Source organism: Ambystoma mexicanum, chromosome 12 (genome assembly GCF_040938575.1).
Source record: "Ambystoma mexicanum isolate Mex_15411 chromosome 12, UKY_AmexF1_1, whole genome shotgun sequence".
NCBI lineage: Eukaryota > Metazoa > Chordata > Amphibia > Caudata > Ambystomatidae > Ambystoma > Ambystoma mexicanum.
In genome coordinates, this window is record NC_090936.1 from 637375413 (window position 1) to 637390390 (window position 14978).

General features: G+C 50.2%; 1 protein-coding gene across 2 annotated transcripts in view; it reads left to right on the plus strand.

The window, feature by feature from the left end:
• ASB15 (ankyrin repeat and SOCS box containing 15) overlaps nt 1-14978 on the plus strand; it is a 465607-nt gene that overhangs the window by 376236 nt on the left and 74393 nt on the right. The window contains exon 9 of one of the 2 annotated variants that reach the window (XM_069629105.1): nt 11850-12003. The exons of the other annotated variant lie outside the window; for it this stretch is intronic. Coding sequence (XP_069485206.1) covers nt 11850-12003 — 154 coding nt within the window. The remainder of the gene's footprint in view (nt 1-11849; nt 12004-14978) is intronic. 2 annotated transcript variants of the gene reach the window in all.

The window sequence follows — 14978 nt, forward strand, 5'->3', positions numbered from 1 at the left end:
ATGTGTGAGACAGGAAAATGGCAGATGACGAGGGTATGGGGTGCAAAGGTCAGAGCCAATAGGTCTCCCTTGCCAAGCGCAGAAGCAGGGGGAACCAAGACCGGTAGGGCCATACCAGGATCAAAGCTAAGACTGAGGCCCTGCCCTGCCTGATTTTCATCAGGACTTTTGGGATCAGAGGGGGTGCATTAAGGAGATCCAGAGGCCAAGGTAACAATAAGGCGTGCACACGCCATGCCAGAGGAGAGGCTGCTGGCACGAACCTCAGAACTTTATGGTCCACATCAGAGGCAAAGAGGTCTATTGCAGGAGTCCCAAACCTTCGACAGGAGAAAGACTTCTAGGGTGAGAATGTAGTGGACCGAGGAAGGGAATTTCCTGCTGATGGTAAGTGTACTCTCCTACCCCGATATGCAGTGGACAGATCCTCCAGAATCTTCTCCGCCAGAAGAATAATCTGTCGAGCCACCCATCTCAGGGACGGATATTGCACTCCCCCCTGCCGGCGCAGGTATAATTTTGTGACTTGATTGTCAGTCTGAACCAAGACCCTCTTTCCCGGGAGGTCCTGGGAGAAATGGACCAGAGCTCTGTGGACCGCTGTCAGCTCCTTCCAATTGGAAGAGTGGTGTGATTTCCCCCTTGCCCCAGTAAGACTATACAATCTGGGAACCCAAGGTCGCACCCCACCAGAAGCGGCTGGCATCGGTTGTTAGGATGCATGGGGACTGAGGCAATAAAGGGACCCCCCTGAGCAAGTTCCTCTCCTCCAGCCACCACCCCGACTCCTGCCTGAGAGACGCCAACCAAGGAGTGTGACGGACGAACTGGAGTGAAGTGGGAGACCAATGGAACAAGTGGTGCCCGACTAAGGGCTTCAGATCTGTCAGAGCCCAAGGGGCAAGAGGTGTAGTTGCTGAAAGGTTCACCTGGGTTGTAAGCCATTTCCTCACTGAGGGAGCTGCTTTTGTCATGAGACCCCTCAGTCTGGACTGTAATCTGGCCATGGAAGGAACACCTTGGACACCCACATGTCGAAAAGTGCCCAGATGAACTGCAAGGATTGTGCCGGCTGTAGTTTACAGTTGTCCCAGTGGATGAGGAACCCAAACTCCTGTAGGATGCCGCACACCTGCTGAACGTCCGATGCAGCCTTATAAAAAGGAGCAACAATTGGCCAATTATCTAGGTTTGGGAAAAAAGAAATGTATAGTTTGTACAGGAGTTTGTGCTTGGTGAACACCCTTGGTGTTGAGGCAAGTCCAAATGGGAGAACCCTGAACTGATAGTGCACCCCTTTCTAGGCAACGAAAACACCCGGTCCTGGGTCTGAATTGGCACATGTAGATACGCATCCCAAGAATGCCAAGCAGTCCTCCAGGCTGATCAAGAGAATGATTGCCATCAAGGTCACCATCTTGAACTTCAGGTACCGGATGAACCGATTCAAAGGCTTGCGTTTCAAAACCGAGCAGAAGTACCCTGAAGGCTTCTGGACCAAGAACAATGTTGAGTATGCACCTCTCCTTTGTTGCCCCTGTGGAACCATCATAATTGCCCTCTTCCATAGCAGGCTGCTGATGACCTCATTAAGTGCCTGTGCTTTGGCAAGATCATGAAGGACTGGCGTACCAACTATGCCTGTGCCGTGAGGAGTTGACAGAAACGTGATTTATTACGAGGACCTAGTCGTCCGAGATCCTGTCCTGCGATACCAGGAGGAAGGCCAACAGGCAACCCCCTACCGGTAGGAGCACATCCCCTTGATAATCAAGACTTAGGGGGGCATTGGCTGCTGCAGACATAGATGGCCAGGACTTGTGACAAGGAGGGGCTCTGCATTCACTGCCCCTGCCATGAAAGAGACATCTGGCCTTTAGGCCTACCGTCCCCCTAGGGTTTTGCTTGTACGGAAAGACGCGCTGACGGGTTGGCCTGAAGGGACCAATAATATTGCAATCCTCCTCTGACTTCTTCATCAACTGCTCCATTTAGGGTGCAAATAACCGATTGCCCTGAAAAGGGAGATGCAACAGCAGCGAATTCTGTGTAGCGTCTAACTCCCATGAGCACATCCATGCTTGACAGCGCCATGCCAATGCGGCTCCTGAGGCTGCTGCCACTGCGCACAGGCTGTCAAATGTCACATCCAATAATAGTTTGCCCAGCAATTCCATCTCACTTAATAAGAGGGCGTCATTCTCTTGCTGCCACAAACACTCAAACAACTGTTGGCAGGCTCTTACCATGATTTGCGCAATGCAAGCTGCACATGCGCCTGCGCTGGCTGCAAAATTAGATGCAGAGAAGGACCTCTTAAGAGCCATCTCAATCTTCTTTTCTGTGGAATCCCGGTGGTATCATCATCTGATGGAATGGACTTTTTTGAACGGAAAGGTTGCAGGCGGGGGGCGTGGCTTGATGGCTACAAGAGAGGACGTTCCTTGGAAGAGCTCCCGATGATCCGATCCTGGGGAAAAAGTGATGGTTTTTGGCGGACTTTCGAGCCCACGGTGCATCTAAAGGCGTATGAAAGTGGGGGGCATACGGTGCGTGCCCTCCCCAACAGCGAGACTGCATATTCACGGAACTGGACCCTGAAGAAGGTGGCGGTCGCGCAAAGGAAGGGGAGCACCCAAGATGGCCGCCTGTGGACAAAGGGCCATAAAAGGTCCGACGAGCTGAGGAAGACAAGGTTGGTCGGAAAGTGGGCGAGCCCAACCAGATAGACGGGTCGCATGGGCCTCGGGCTGAAAGCAAGAACATACAGGCGAGCCCCCACTGCAGAGGATGCAGCTGGGCGCGTGGGCCCAATCCACGCAACAGGATGTCTTCCAAGGTGGTGCGACCCCTGATCAAGCAGCCTACGATGGAGACCTATGCTAGGTCGCCCTCGGGCGCGGAAGGGGGCAAGAGCAAAGAAACCCCTGCGGCGGCGACGGACCCACCGGTTACCATCCAGGAGGTGCTGGCAGCAATTGCTGACCTGAAGGTGGCCTGGGAGACGAAGCTGGGCCTGGCCATGAAAGAGTTGCAAGAGGGCCTAAACCTCAAGATAGGAGCGGTCTGAGAAGAAGTGAACCTGTTGCGCCAGGATGTGCGAACGATCGCGGAGCGCACTGGGGAACTGGAGAAGGAGTTGGCCCCGACCGTGGAGGCGTGCAATACACACGCCACGGAACTTCATGCCCTTGTGCAGCGAGTGGGCAATTTGGAGGACAGAGCAGAGCAGGCGGAGGGGCGCGCCAGGCGCAATAACATTTGCATAGTGGGGGTACCGGAGGGATTGGAAGGATCGAACCCCACGGATTTCGTTGAAACCATGCTTTTGCAGGAGATTACAGGTGGAGAGCTGACCCAGGGGTTCGCGGTCGAAAGGGCGCACAGGGCCCTGACCAGGAGACCGGCCCCAGGAGCGCCCCCGCGGCCGTTGATTGCAAAGATCTTGAACTATCGTGACCGTGAGAAGATTCTCGAATTTTTCCGGAAAGGGGGCACGATAGAAAGGGGGTCAGCGAATATAACAGCGTATCCGGATTACACGCTGCTTGTACAACGGAGTCGAATGAACTTTGGAACGGTGAAGAGGAGGCTCAGAGAGGCAGGCCACCGCTACATGTTGCTTTACCCCGCTAGGTTAAAGGTGATTCATAAGAACAGATCCCTCTTCTTTGAGACGCCGAGCGACGCGATGGAATGGCTGGATATGCAAGGTCGACCACAGGAATCGGATGCCCAGACAGAAGTGGATGGAGATAAGTAGCACGCTGCAGAGGCACCCGTGAGGCCATAGTTATGACATTGGGACTAGAATATAGTTTGATATTGTGCTTGTGTGGGGGAAGTCACGGCATCTGCCGGCGGGTCCCGTTGAATTCACTTCTCCTAAATAGATGTCTGGGAGCTCCTGGGGAGCAACCTCTGCACCCGATAGTAGTATACTTAGTTAGGTCACTGTTAGATTGGTGACACCCCGCGGGGTCCTTGTTCTTGGTCACAAGACGGGTCCAAACGTGGGTAGGCCTGAGATCCAGGGATGGAGCTGGGCTATTGTTGGGGGTTGGTGGGGAGGGGGGGGAGTTGTGTGCAGTGGTGTGAGGTTGGGGAATGGGGGAGGGGGGCACGGTTCGTTAACACAAGGGAAGGAGCCAGGAAACGACCCTACATGGGGAACATTATGGAGAGGGATGGGACGGAGATAGACCGACTAGATGGCATCGGGTAATCTCAGAATTGTGACCTGGAATGTACGGGGCCTCAACAGCTACCTTAAACGCAACAAAGTGATGATGTATTTAAAGAGGATGCGCGTAGACATAGCCCTGCTGCAAGAGACCCACCTCACTAGGGAAAGGCTGGAGGTGGTCGGGAGGAAATGGAAGGGCACCGTTGTGGGGGCGGCGTACTCAGCGTATGCCAGAGGGGTTGTCACTTGGGTGGCGCCCCACGTGCCGTTTCGAGTGCTTGATTCTACGGTGGACCCGGAGGGTAGAATGGTGGTGGTAACGGGTCTCTTGGAAAACAGAGAAATACACATCGTAAATTTGTATGCCCCCAATAACGATACAGCGGCTTACTTTAGGACCCTCTATGGTAAACTTGGCCCCCTGGCGGGGGGTACGGTAGTGTGGGGGCGGGGACTTTAACTGTACCGTAGACCCCAGTATGGATAGGTCCAAGGACAGGGCAGGAAAAACGGCACCGGCGGCTAAAGCGTTGAGTACCCTACTGAAAGACCGAGGCCTAGAGGATGCGTGGAGAAGGCTGCATCCCACGGATAGACAGTACTCACACTACACAGCGCCACATGATTTGTACACAAGGTTAGACTACATGTTTGTAACAGCCGGGATAGTGAGAGAAATAGAAGGAGCAGAATACAAAGCCCGAGTGCTGTCAGACCACTCGCCCTTGGTGGTAGACTGGAGACACCAGCCCCCACGCCCGCAGATCCCTACATGGAGACTTAGGACCGAGGCTCTGCAGGATGAGGGGTTTCGGGAGGGCCTGAGGGACGCCATTGAAGAATATTTTGATACAAACACGGGAAGCGTAAGCTCTGTGGGCACACTGTGGGAAGCGTTTAAGGTAGGGGTGCGTGGGGCAGCTATTTCCCAAGTTAAGGGGCTACAGGGGGGGGTCGAAAGGGCGCTCCGGGAGGCGGAAAGGGAGCTAGAGGAGCTCACGCGTTGCGTGAGCACCACTCATGATAACAGAACCAAAGTAGAGGAGCTACAGTTGTCCTGCAGTGCACTCTGGGATAGACTGTGCAGACTCAGCTACAGGAAATATACGGAGAGGATACACGCAGGGGGCGATAAGCCGGGCAGATTGCTGGCTTGGCTGTACAAGAGTGAGACCCCCCGCTCTGTGATTAGTGAGATTCAGGGCGAAGGAGGTAGCATATGCAACACCCAGAAAGAGGTAAATGAGGAATTCCTTAAGTTTTACAGACACTTGTATGAGGACTCGGGGGAGGATATGGGCCAAGACATATCAGACACATACGGGGACATTGAGCTGCCCACCTTAGATGATCTAGAACGTTCTGAGTTGGATGCACCCGTCACCTCGGACGAGCTGGAGGTAGTGATTTGGAACTTGCCCACTTGCAAGGCGCCGGGTTCGGATGGGCTGCCCAGCGAGTTCTACAAAACATACCAGCAAGAGTTGCTCCAGCCACTGCTTGCCACTTTCAACGAGGCCTATGAGAAGGGAGAACTCCTGTTGTCCCTCCGTGAGGCTGTAATCATCCCACTCCTGAAACCAGGCAAGCCAGCCGTGGAGCGCGGGTCTTACAGACCGTTGTCCATGCTCAACCAGGACAGTAAAATACTCACGGCGGTGCTGGCTAATAGACTGCAGAGGGTGATTAAGAAACTGATACACCCAGATCAGACGGGATATGTTCCGGGCAGGAACATCACCTATAACCACCGGAGGCTACACCATGTCATAGACCAAACTGAGGAGGACACGGGCGAGCTGGCTATAGTGTTGTTAGACGCGGTCAAGGCCTTCGACTCGGTACGATGGCCCTGGCTGAAAGCGGTCCTGAAGGGGTATGGAGTGGGACCCGGATACCTCAGATGGGTACAGTTATTTTACAGCACCCCGATGGCGAGGGTCAAGACAGGGTCCACGGTCTCAGATTCTTGGCAACTGGGCAGGGGGACCAGACAGGGATGTCCCTGGTCACCTATGCTATATATATTGGCATTGGAGCCGCTGGCAATATGCCTGCGTCAACAATATGGGGAGGTGGGCATAAACACGGCCAGTGGAGAGCATCTGATATCATTATATGCGTATGATATGCTCCTTTATTTACGCTACCCAGAAGAAAACCTACAGTACGTCCTAGAGGTGATAGAACGGTACGCCATCCTCTCCGGTATATCGGTGAACCCTGGAAAGTCCAGCCTGTTCCCTTTGGGTAGATATAGGAATATCCCGGTGCAGAGGCTGCCTGTTTTGCCAATACCATGGCAGCCCGTAACATTTAGGTATTTGGGAATAAACATTTACCACAAGATCGAGACAGAACACAAGCACAACACGGAAAAGGCGATAGAGGGGATTAAGAACAGTATGGTATTTTGGTCCAGACTGCCCCTGACTATGATGGGGAGGGCGGCCTTGCTCAAGATGGTGGTCCTGCCTAGACTCTTGCACTTTTTTATAAACGTCCCGTTTCTGATACCCAGGAGCCTATTCGCAAAACTTCACAGCGTGTGTAGGGGTTTTGTGTGGGGCAGCTCTAGGAATAGGGTGGCTCTGTGGAAGCTCCAGAACCCGTGCGACAGGGGGGGGATAGGCCTGCCTAACTTCGAACTCTATTACCTGGCGGGGCAGCTGCAGCATGTGGCCAGGTGGCTCTCGACTGAAGATTCGGCGGAAGCCAGGCTCCTGCGCGAATATACAGCCCCATACTTTCTGATGGAAGTGGTGTGGTTGGGCAGAGATAAACTGGTGGGCAAGGGGCGGTTACTGAGGTTGGGCTGGGAGATCTGGCACAGGACATGGAAGATTGGGGGGGACTCAGAACCATACTCCCAGCAGGCCCCTTTGGCGGCTCTGTGTGGGAGCGACACTCAACTACTTGAATCGGTCCGCAGATACTGGGAACAGGTAGGCCTAGCCACCCTCGGGGACATATGGCAGGAAGGGGAGGCGGTGGACTTCCAGCGGCTGCAGGAAGAGACGGGAGTACATGGTGGCCAATATATAACCTACACTAGGCTGGTGAAAAAGACTAGAGAAAGATGGCCGGAGACAGTGCTCGCGGAGGATCCAGATGCCTCCCTGGAAACCATGTATGATGTATCGGAGGGCGGGCACGAAATATCGAGGATATATGAGCTCCTGCGAGCAAGGGCAGGGAAGGAGTTGCTCCAATTGAGACAAGATTGGGAGGAGGAGGTGGGAGGACCCATGACGGATGGGCAGTGGGAACGGGCCCAGAGGTACCATAAAAAGGTGTCCCGTAACACGAGATTCCAACAGCTTCAATTGTATGTTACCTACAGGGCTTATTTAACCCCTGGGAAGATTGCAAAGTTTGGGGGATCAGCTATACAGCAATGCCCCAGGTGTGGGGAGGTGAACGCGGGACTGCTACACATGTTTTGGGCTTGCCCGGAGGTGCATAGATTTTGGAACAAGGTCAAGACGAAACTGGCTGGCGGGGGGGTGGTGCTGGATGTGGAATCTGCCTGGTCATGCTTGCTTGGACTATTCCCTAGACCCCGGCATTTGAAACACATAAGCAAGATGAAGGACCTGGCCTATGTCTTGGCCAAACGTAGGATCGCCATGGGCTGGAAGGCGGCCCACAGACCTAGGGTGGAGTGGACAGTCCTCTTGAGGTGGGCAGAAGCTGAATCTGTAGTCTGGTTTGAAGCGGTCACCAGGGGGGGCGAAGAAGAAGTAGGGCCCTTGCTGGCCTGGCGGCAATTGGTGGCCTCGTTGGCAAACCCTCACCAGGGTGACAACGAAACAGAGGACCCGGTTGATGGCTGTCTAGGTAGTGTGCCACCCAGTGATGTTCCCGTAAACGATATGTGAGAACCGGCTCTAGTTTAAAGGGGGGGGAGTTGGGGAGTTTGAAAATGTGTTGGAATATGATGCTTTCTATGTTTTGAAACAGTTGTAGTGTGTTTGTTTGACCTTAAAAAATAAAATAAAAATATATTTTTAAAAAAAAGGTTGCAGGCCAAGGAATCCATGTTAGGGACTGGCGGGAACTCTGCTTCAAAGCCTGTCAGCGTATGGTGCCTCACTACAAACCGGTGCAAGACTGGACAATCCACCTCTTTCCATTCCTTGAGCAGGAGTGTGCGATTTACCATATGAACTTGAAGTTCCTCTGGGTCAGGTACCACATAGTCGCCAAAAACGTCATCATCCTCTGGCTTAGTGCCTACAGGGTCTGACAAATGGAGGACCTCCCTGATATGGTGGGGGGTGGATGCCAGATCAACCCCCTTTAAATACCTTCCCTGTTTAGGTGGGCCCTCAGACTCCCCACTCAGGCAGCATAGGCTTGCCTTCAACTGGAGCTGCCGACTCTCTCGCTGAACAATGCAGCCACTGCTGCCGCAAACAAGTGATGAAAATGCTCCTCCATTGTGAGTACAAGTGGAGGGGGAGGCATGGAGGTAGCAAGGTCCAAATGTCTCATCTTCGCTGTGCATTTGCATGGCTCCATTGCAATAAACAGCAACCATGGTGCCATCTTTTCTTTTAATAAACCCCCTGAATGCCCAGCAACCAGGCCCACGAGGGGGCTCAGCAAGCCACTCGTGCCCTTTTCTAATGGGGCCGCATTGTGAGACCGGCAGTAGCCGTGCCAGTAAAACCGGCACGTCTGCCACGGTATCATTTTTTTTCTGGCGCCCGCGAATGGGCAATTACCGGGTCATTACGGCCCTGCCGGACCTGGTAAATGCCCATTTGCGGGCACCGGAATTAAATGCTCCCCATTCCCATTTGAGCCGGGCTCAATGGGAATGGGGATGTCGGATGCACTGGCACCATTCGTGAATGGTGCCTGTGCATCCGACATGCACTGCTCGCGGGTCCAGGTAGCACCCGTGAGCAGAACTCATAGTTTGCCAGTCTGGTAACAACGGAACCGACAAGCTTACCGGTACCGTTGTTACCGGACCGGCAAACTTATAATGAGGCCCCATGTCTTTTTTTTTTTTTTGGAGGCACCGCCAGGGCGTTCACTTAACTCAGTAATGGACCCTGCCCAACAGTGATCCTGGCAGCCCAGGTCATGTTGCACCTCAAGACGGAGTACAGAATTACTGGCACCTGACTTCCCAGCCGTCGAACTTGTAATAGCCCGGTGGCAACCCGCTGGTAGCACTGGCAGGGTCAGCACCGGACCCTTAATGAGGCCGAATATCTCTTAACGTGAAAGGGAGCTAAGGATTGGGTAAATCCTGTCTTCCCAGCCTTGGGACCTTGGACAGCTACCAGACTTGGTGGACCTTTTCAAGGCAATGCCTTGTTGGCATGCCAATGCCAAGGATGAGCATGAAGGTGCTGTGTGTCCCGTCATGTTGCTGTCTCTGATTGCCTAAGCCTGAGATAGTACATCCAGTTATTAACCTGTATAGTATTTGTATCTTTTTACCTCTGGTTTGATGGGAACCGCTTTCCTCCATCTACTGTGAGTGAATAAGCATTTTCCTGCTCTTCCAGGTCATGTGGGTAGAGACCACGAAATGGAGCTCACTTGCTTGTAATTATGAGGATTTTAAACTAAATTATTTGCAGTTGTCTTATTGTCTTGGTAAACTGGAAACTTTCTGTCTCTGCTTGTCCTTGGCTAGGATGTTCACTGTGTCACCCTTGAAGGTCTGTCTGCCTGCCTTTAGCTGAATCAGACTTTCAGCCTTTACATTTATTCGAAGTTTCACCTTCCCCATTCACTTCAGTGCACCTATGGCTTCCATCTTTGCTTTTATAGCTTTCCATGTTAGTCACAATTAAGCACATGCAAGCTGGATATATGTATTCTCTGCATCTTACTGTTTCCATTTTAGCAAAGGATATATATGTGTGTCTGTCATCTATCTGTGTGAGTCATAAGCAATTGTTTTGTATCTATCTGCAATAACCAAATTATGTTCATGTAGCTTTGTGCATGGATGCCTATATGCTTTATTTCTACGTGCACCTACGTCGTGATGTCAGTGATGATGTCATTAGCTTCTCAAGTTTATGGTCAGTTGACTTGTTCATTTGATGACAACTCTATCTCCTCCATATCGTCGGTCGGGTATGGCTTGAATGGCTGTCTGAGATAGTAACATTTCTCACATCTGTGATACATCGTCGATGGTGATGAAGGGCCCATGAGTAATGTGCATCTATTGTTTCTCTGCCTTCGGGCTGGGAGTCAAGTAGGTATCACGAGGGCCGCTGTACGAGGGCAGGCAAACTCGTAGTTTGCCGGTCCCAAAACAAGGGTGCCAGTGAGGCCCATTATGTTGCAATGGCAAATAATTTCTCCACTGTCCTGTAACTTTGTATTTGTTGTATGTAGAGGTGGTCCCAGGAGGAGCCACCAGATATGGCGGTCCAATAACTACACTAACCCCTATGTATTGTATATGTAGTTTCCCAAAACTGACCTATCCCCATACCTGATAGGTTTTGGGGGATGTAACTTATTCTTGTGATGTCACTTCTGGTTAAAACAGAGTGACACATGTTTGGAGGACGAGAGCTATGGAAACGACATGCTGTTCTAGTTTGATCCCTGTCATTTTTTTGGATAATAAAGAGAGTCTATTTTGCCTTATGGTTGAGTCTTCCGTTCTCGCAGCTGGGATTTTGTTGGAGCCTGAGTATCCTCTTTCTGGTAATTGGGGTAGCTGGTAAGAGTGCCCCTGTCACTCCTTTACACATCAAATCCTGCATGGCAGTGATCCAATGTGCAACCTGGGCAGTGGACGCTCCTGTGCAGATGCGCCCTGGATTTGCAGCACAGGATCCCTGTAGGACGCACCCAGTGTCACTGCTAAGCGATGTGCCTGGGTGCGGAATGCAAGTCATGCCTCCAAGGCTGCCGTCAAGGTTGTCCAGCAAACAAGCCGTGGATCGCTGCGGCAACAGAGCGGAGAACCCAGCAATACCTGCATACAAAAAGAATACTGAACACTATAACAGAAAGGAAAAATAGCGGAAAATACTTAGCTCATCTCTCTTTCACTGAGAAAGACAAAAAACAGGTCGAGGGTAGGGGTGGGAGGGAACTTGTGGGAGGATGAAAGGAATGTACCAAATGGGCATAAACATGGAGGAAGGACTAGAGCAGTCCTTGGAGATCCTCCATGTTGATGTCGAAAAGGGTGGTTTGGAAGGAGTGTCAGGGGAAGCCACGCCTCATAGATGTAAGGACTGTAAACGATGAAGCAAGACAAAGGGGTAATGACTTAATCCGACTTAGCTCATTTTGTGTGGTAGCTTCAGTAGTATGCACTTGAATGTTCTAGCAATGCTGCATGTTTTATGTATATGCTAGAATAATAATATAAAGCAAATTGTCCTTGTCTACTGATCATGTGCGCAATTGAAATACTAATTGTGACCTCAGAATTCGCCATGCTTGCGTTTCATCTCATTTGGTAATCGTCACCTGCTGTTTGCATTACACCTGCATTTGTTTAAAATATACAATACATCGCCGTTATACAGGTATCAAATTATTTGAACTGCCAACTGCATTTCTGAATAGTTCCAATAAATGTGTCTCCTGCTGTAATGCAGCTCATCTAACATTCATGCAGAATTTGCTTTCAATATAACCTTTCATTTATGTTTGATTTCAGTTCTGTGAATTCATCTCTGTCTCCTGGACGAAACATTTAGTTGGACATGTGGTTCGGGTTTTGCTGGATTATGTGGAGTTTGTGGCCATTTGTGCAAAGTTAAAATCTGCATTGGAAACACAAAATGAGTGGCCCGAGATACGCCAAATATTAGGTAAAACATCATCTGTCACAGGTGCTAACATGAGCTCAGAGTTGATATAGTATTTTTACTATTGAAAGGTTGGCTTTCACATTTGCTTTATTATCCTAATTAGCCCAATCGGCATCTCAAATATCAGCATGTCATATTTTTTTCATTAAGGCAATCAATATCAAGCACTTAATCCAATATGAAATGATGAATACATATATCCTTTTGTTGGCCTTAAACTATACAGAATGGCAGAATATATGCCCAACATTTTGAGTGGTAGGTATTTATTTGTTCAATTCGGTGGTTTGTGAAGCTCCAGCTCTCACCTTGTGGCCACTTCAGAGCTCTCTCAATGTCATAAAAATGTGACTCTGAAGGCAGTGAGTGGATTGTCCTATGAATGGTGGAGAGGGGTATCATAGTCTGGGAGATTACAAAGGCGGTGGAAAATATGAGCAGTGTCTTCCAAAAGATGCGCTCACTGGGGAGAGTGGGGAATAGATCCTTTTCTGGTTCTTCTTGCAAGGTAACAAACATTTTCCATCACTTTAACTCAGTGACCATCCAAACACTTGTAATGTGACAACGATTGAACTATATCAGTAAATGTGCCATTTACCAACTAGCTCAGGTAGATTTGAATGTTTTGGCTGGCAAACACACGTCACTTAACCCACCGTTCTGGCGCCGACGATGTGGGCCTCATTACGACCCTGGCGTTAAGGGTTTAATGGCGCCGTAAAAGGTGTCGGCGCCGTTAAACCCTTAACGCCTGATTACGAGGTCCCTTTGCGGGACCCGACCTTAATGCCTGCTTTTAGCAGGCGTTAAAGTAGGGTGCCGCAAAGGAACCTTGGTGCTAAGTACGGTGCCGCAATTTGCGGCACCGTACTTAGCGCCTTCCCCATTCCCATTGAGCCCTATGGGGCAAAAATGTGAATGGGGAAGGGCCCATGGTGAATGGGGAATTACCGCCCCGCCAACCTTGGAATGGGGCGGTAATTCCGCCATTCACCATGGCAGACCGTGGCATGAACCATGGTGCTAATAGCACCATGGTTTAGCGCCGGGGTCGTAATGAGGCCCACAAACATACTTCAGGAAATGAATGCAAAAGTCGGAACCTGTCTACCATCTTCAAAGTATACTTGAGCAACAGGAGACATGGAGTCCATCAGAACATAACAAGACGATCCAGGACCCACCCAAAAGAATGGCGTGTCCAACATCCAGTATAGTATGCCTCTTTCTAGGTCTCCCATGGGAAGTTAAGTCACCATACATTACATCCCCAAATTCCAGGGTGATCCATAGTAACTATCAGTGCTTCCTGAGCAGACAAGAACTCTTTCCGCATGTTCATCACCGTAGTGAAGAGTTGGACAACATCTTTTGAATTAATACTTTATGCGAAATTATTTGCTGATTTCGTGACTTTACTTTTTCATGCATGGCATTGCTCTCTGTACTGACTCCTAATCTACACTCTGCTGAATTTCAGAACAAGAGCTCCATAGGTAAATTGACTTATGTGATGAAGTCGAATGCTTGAGGTTAAATAAAGGAACTGGGGAAAACCCAGGGGTTAGAGACTGCCACCTTCTCCATGAAGCTCACCCAAAAGGTGGTGCATGACAAATCCTTTGGGATCCCCAGTCAATACCTAGCCTCATTTGTGCCACCTACAAGATCATCCCATGCACCCCGTGGCTGCCCAGAATAGAGCCCGCCCCCCTCCTGAAAAGTATTTCAGGAGATAGGCAGATGACTGCACAGATTTCAGAGCCACCACCATGGTTATCCATGAAACCCAACATGCTGAAGGGTAGACCTCTTTCACTGAAAGGCAAGGTGTGTGGGTACTATTCACTTAGCACTTCCCAGGCCTCACGCACACCGACTAACACAGACCCAAACATGTCAGAAAACTTTACTCGTCCAATTTGAAAAATAACCAGCAACACTAGTGTCAGCAGTCACTAGTGTCAGCAGTCTAAATCCAAGATGGCAAGCAGATGCTTTAGTGCAGCTGCGATGCAAACTGTAACTATAAATTTACACATTCTCAATCTGTAGTCCCGAACAGCAGGAGTGAATAGAGAAAAAAGAGTGGATGTTGATGTGGAGAAGGAGTGGGAGTCTAGTGGAGGAAGAGAGGAAAGACAACTGGGGTGAAGGTGGGAAAGATGAGAGCAAAACTGGGAGGGAGAGAGAAAAGAGACTAGAGGTGAAGGGTGGAGAGTCTAGAGCAAAGGAGACAGAGAAAGAGGGAGAAGTTGAGGGGAGGAATGCAGAATATTATGGAATGATGAGGAGGGAACAAACAGGCTGATCGAAGGCGAGAGGGAGAGGAGGTGATAAGCAATAGTAACACCTGGAAAAGGAGGAGGGGGAAATCACAGGAAGGAAGAAGAGGAGTAGGAACCCAAGAAAAGTTGAAGTAAGGGCGAAGGCAGGTTAATACCCAAAATCCTTGAGAAATATCTAAGGAGGTGCAGAAGTAAACCAATGGTAGGTCAGTACAGCTTGAAAACACCAGGGTCGTGCTTGCTAAAGGATCTGGAGCCTGACCCTTGTACAGATCACCCATGGCACCAGATGAAGAGGTTGCAGCAATTCCAGAAGATAAGGAGCTACAGTGAGGCATCCTGCCGCATTCCAACAGGAGTCAAAAATGGTCTGCACAAGTCCCAGAGACTGGGAGTGACTTTTTTTCTCCCTTCAAGAAGGCATAGTTGTTAAAGGGTGAGGAGGAAGGTCATACAGCCTTAGTCCTAAGAAAAGCCTCACCAACCCCTATTGATTTTATGAGGCTCACCACATGACCTGAGCTAAACCTTATCTTTTTTTTTCTAATAAATGACGCTGATCTTGTACCTTGACTTTAAGTAGTCTGTTGCTCCTTTGGCTATGATACATGATTGACACTAGTCCTAAATCTTAAGCCACCACTGTTTAAGGAATATATTAACTTACTTTCCTAGCATAGTCTT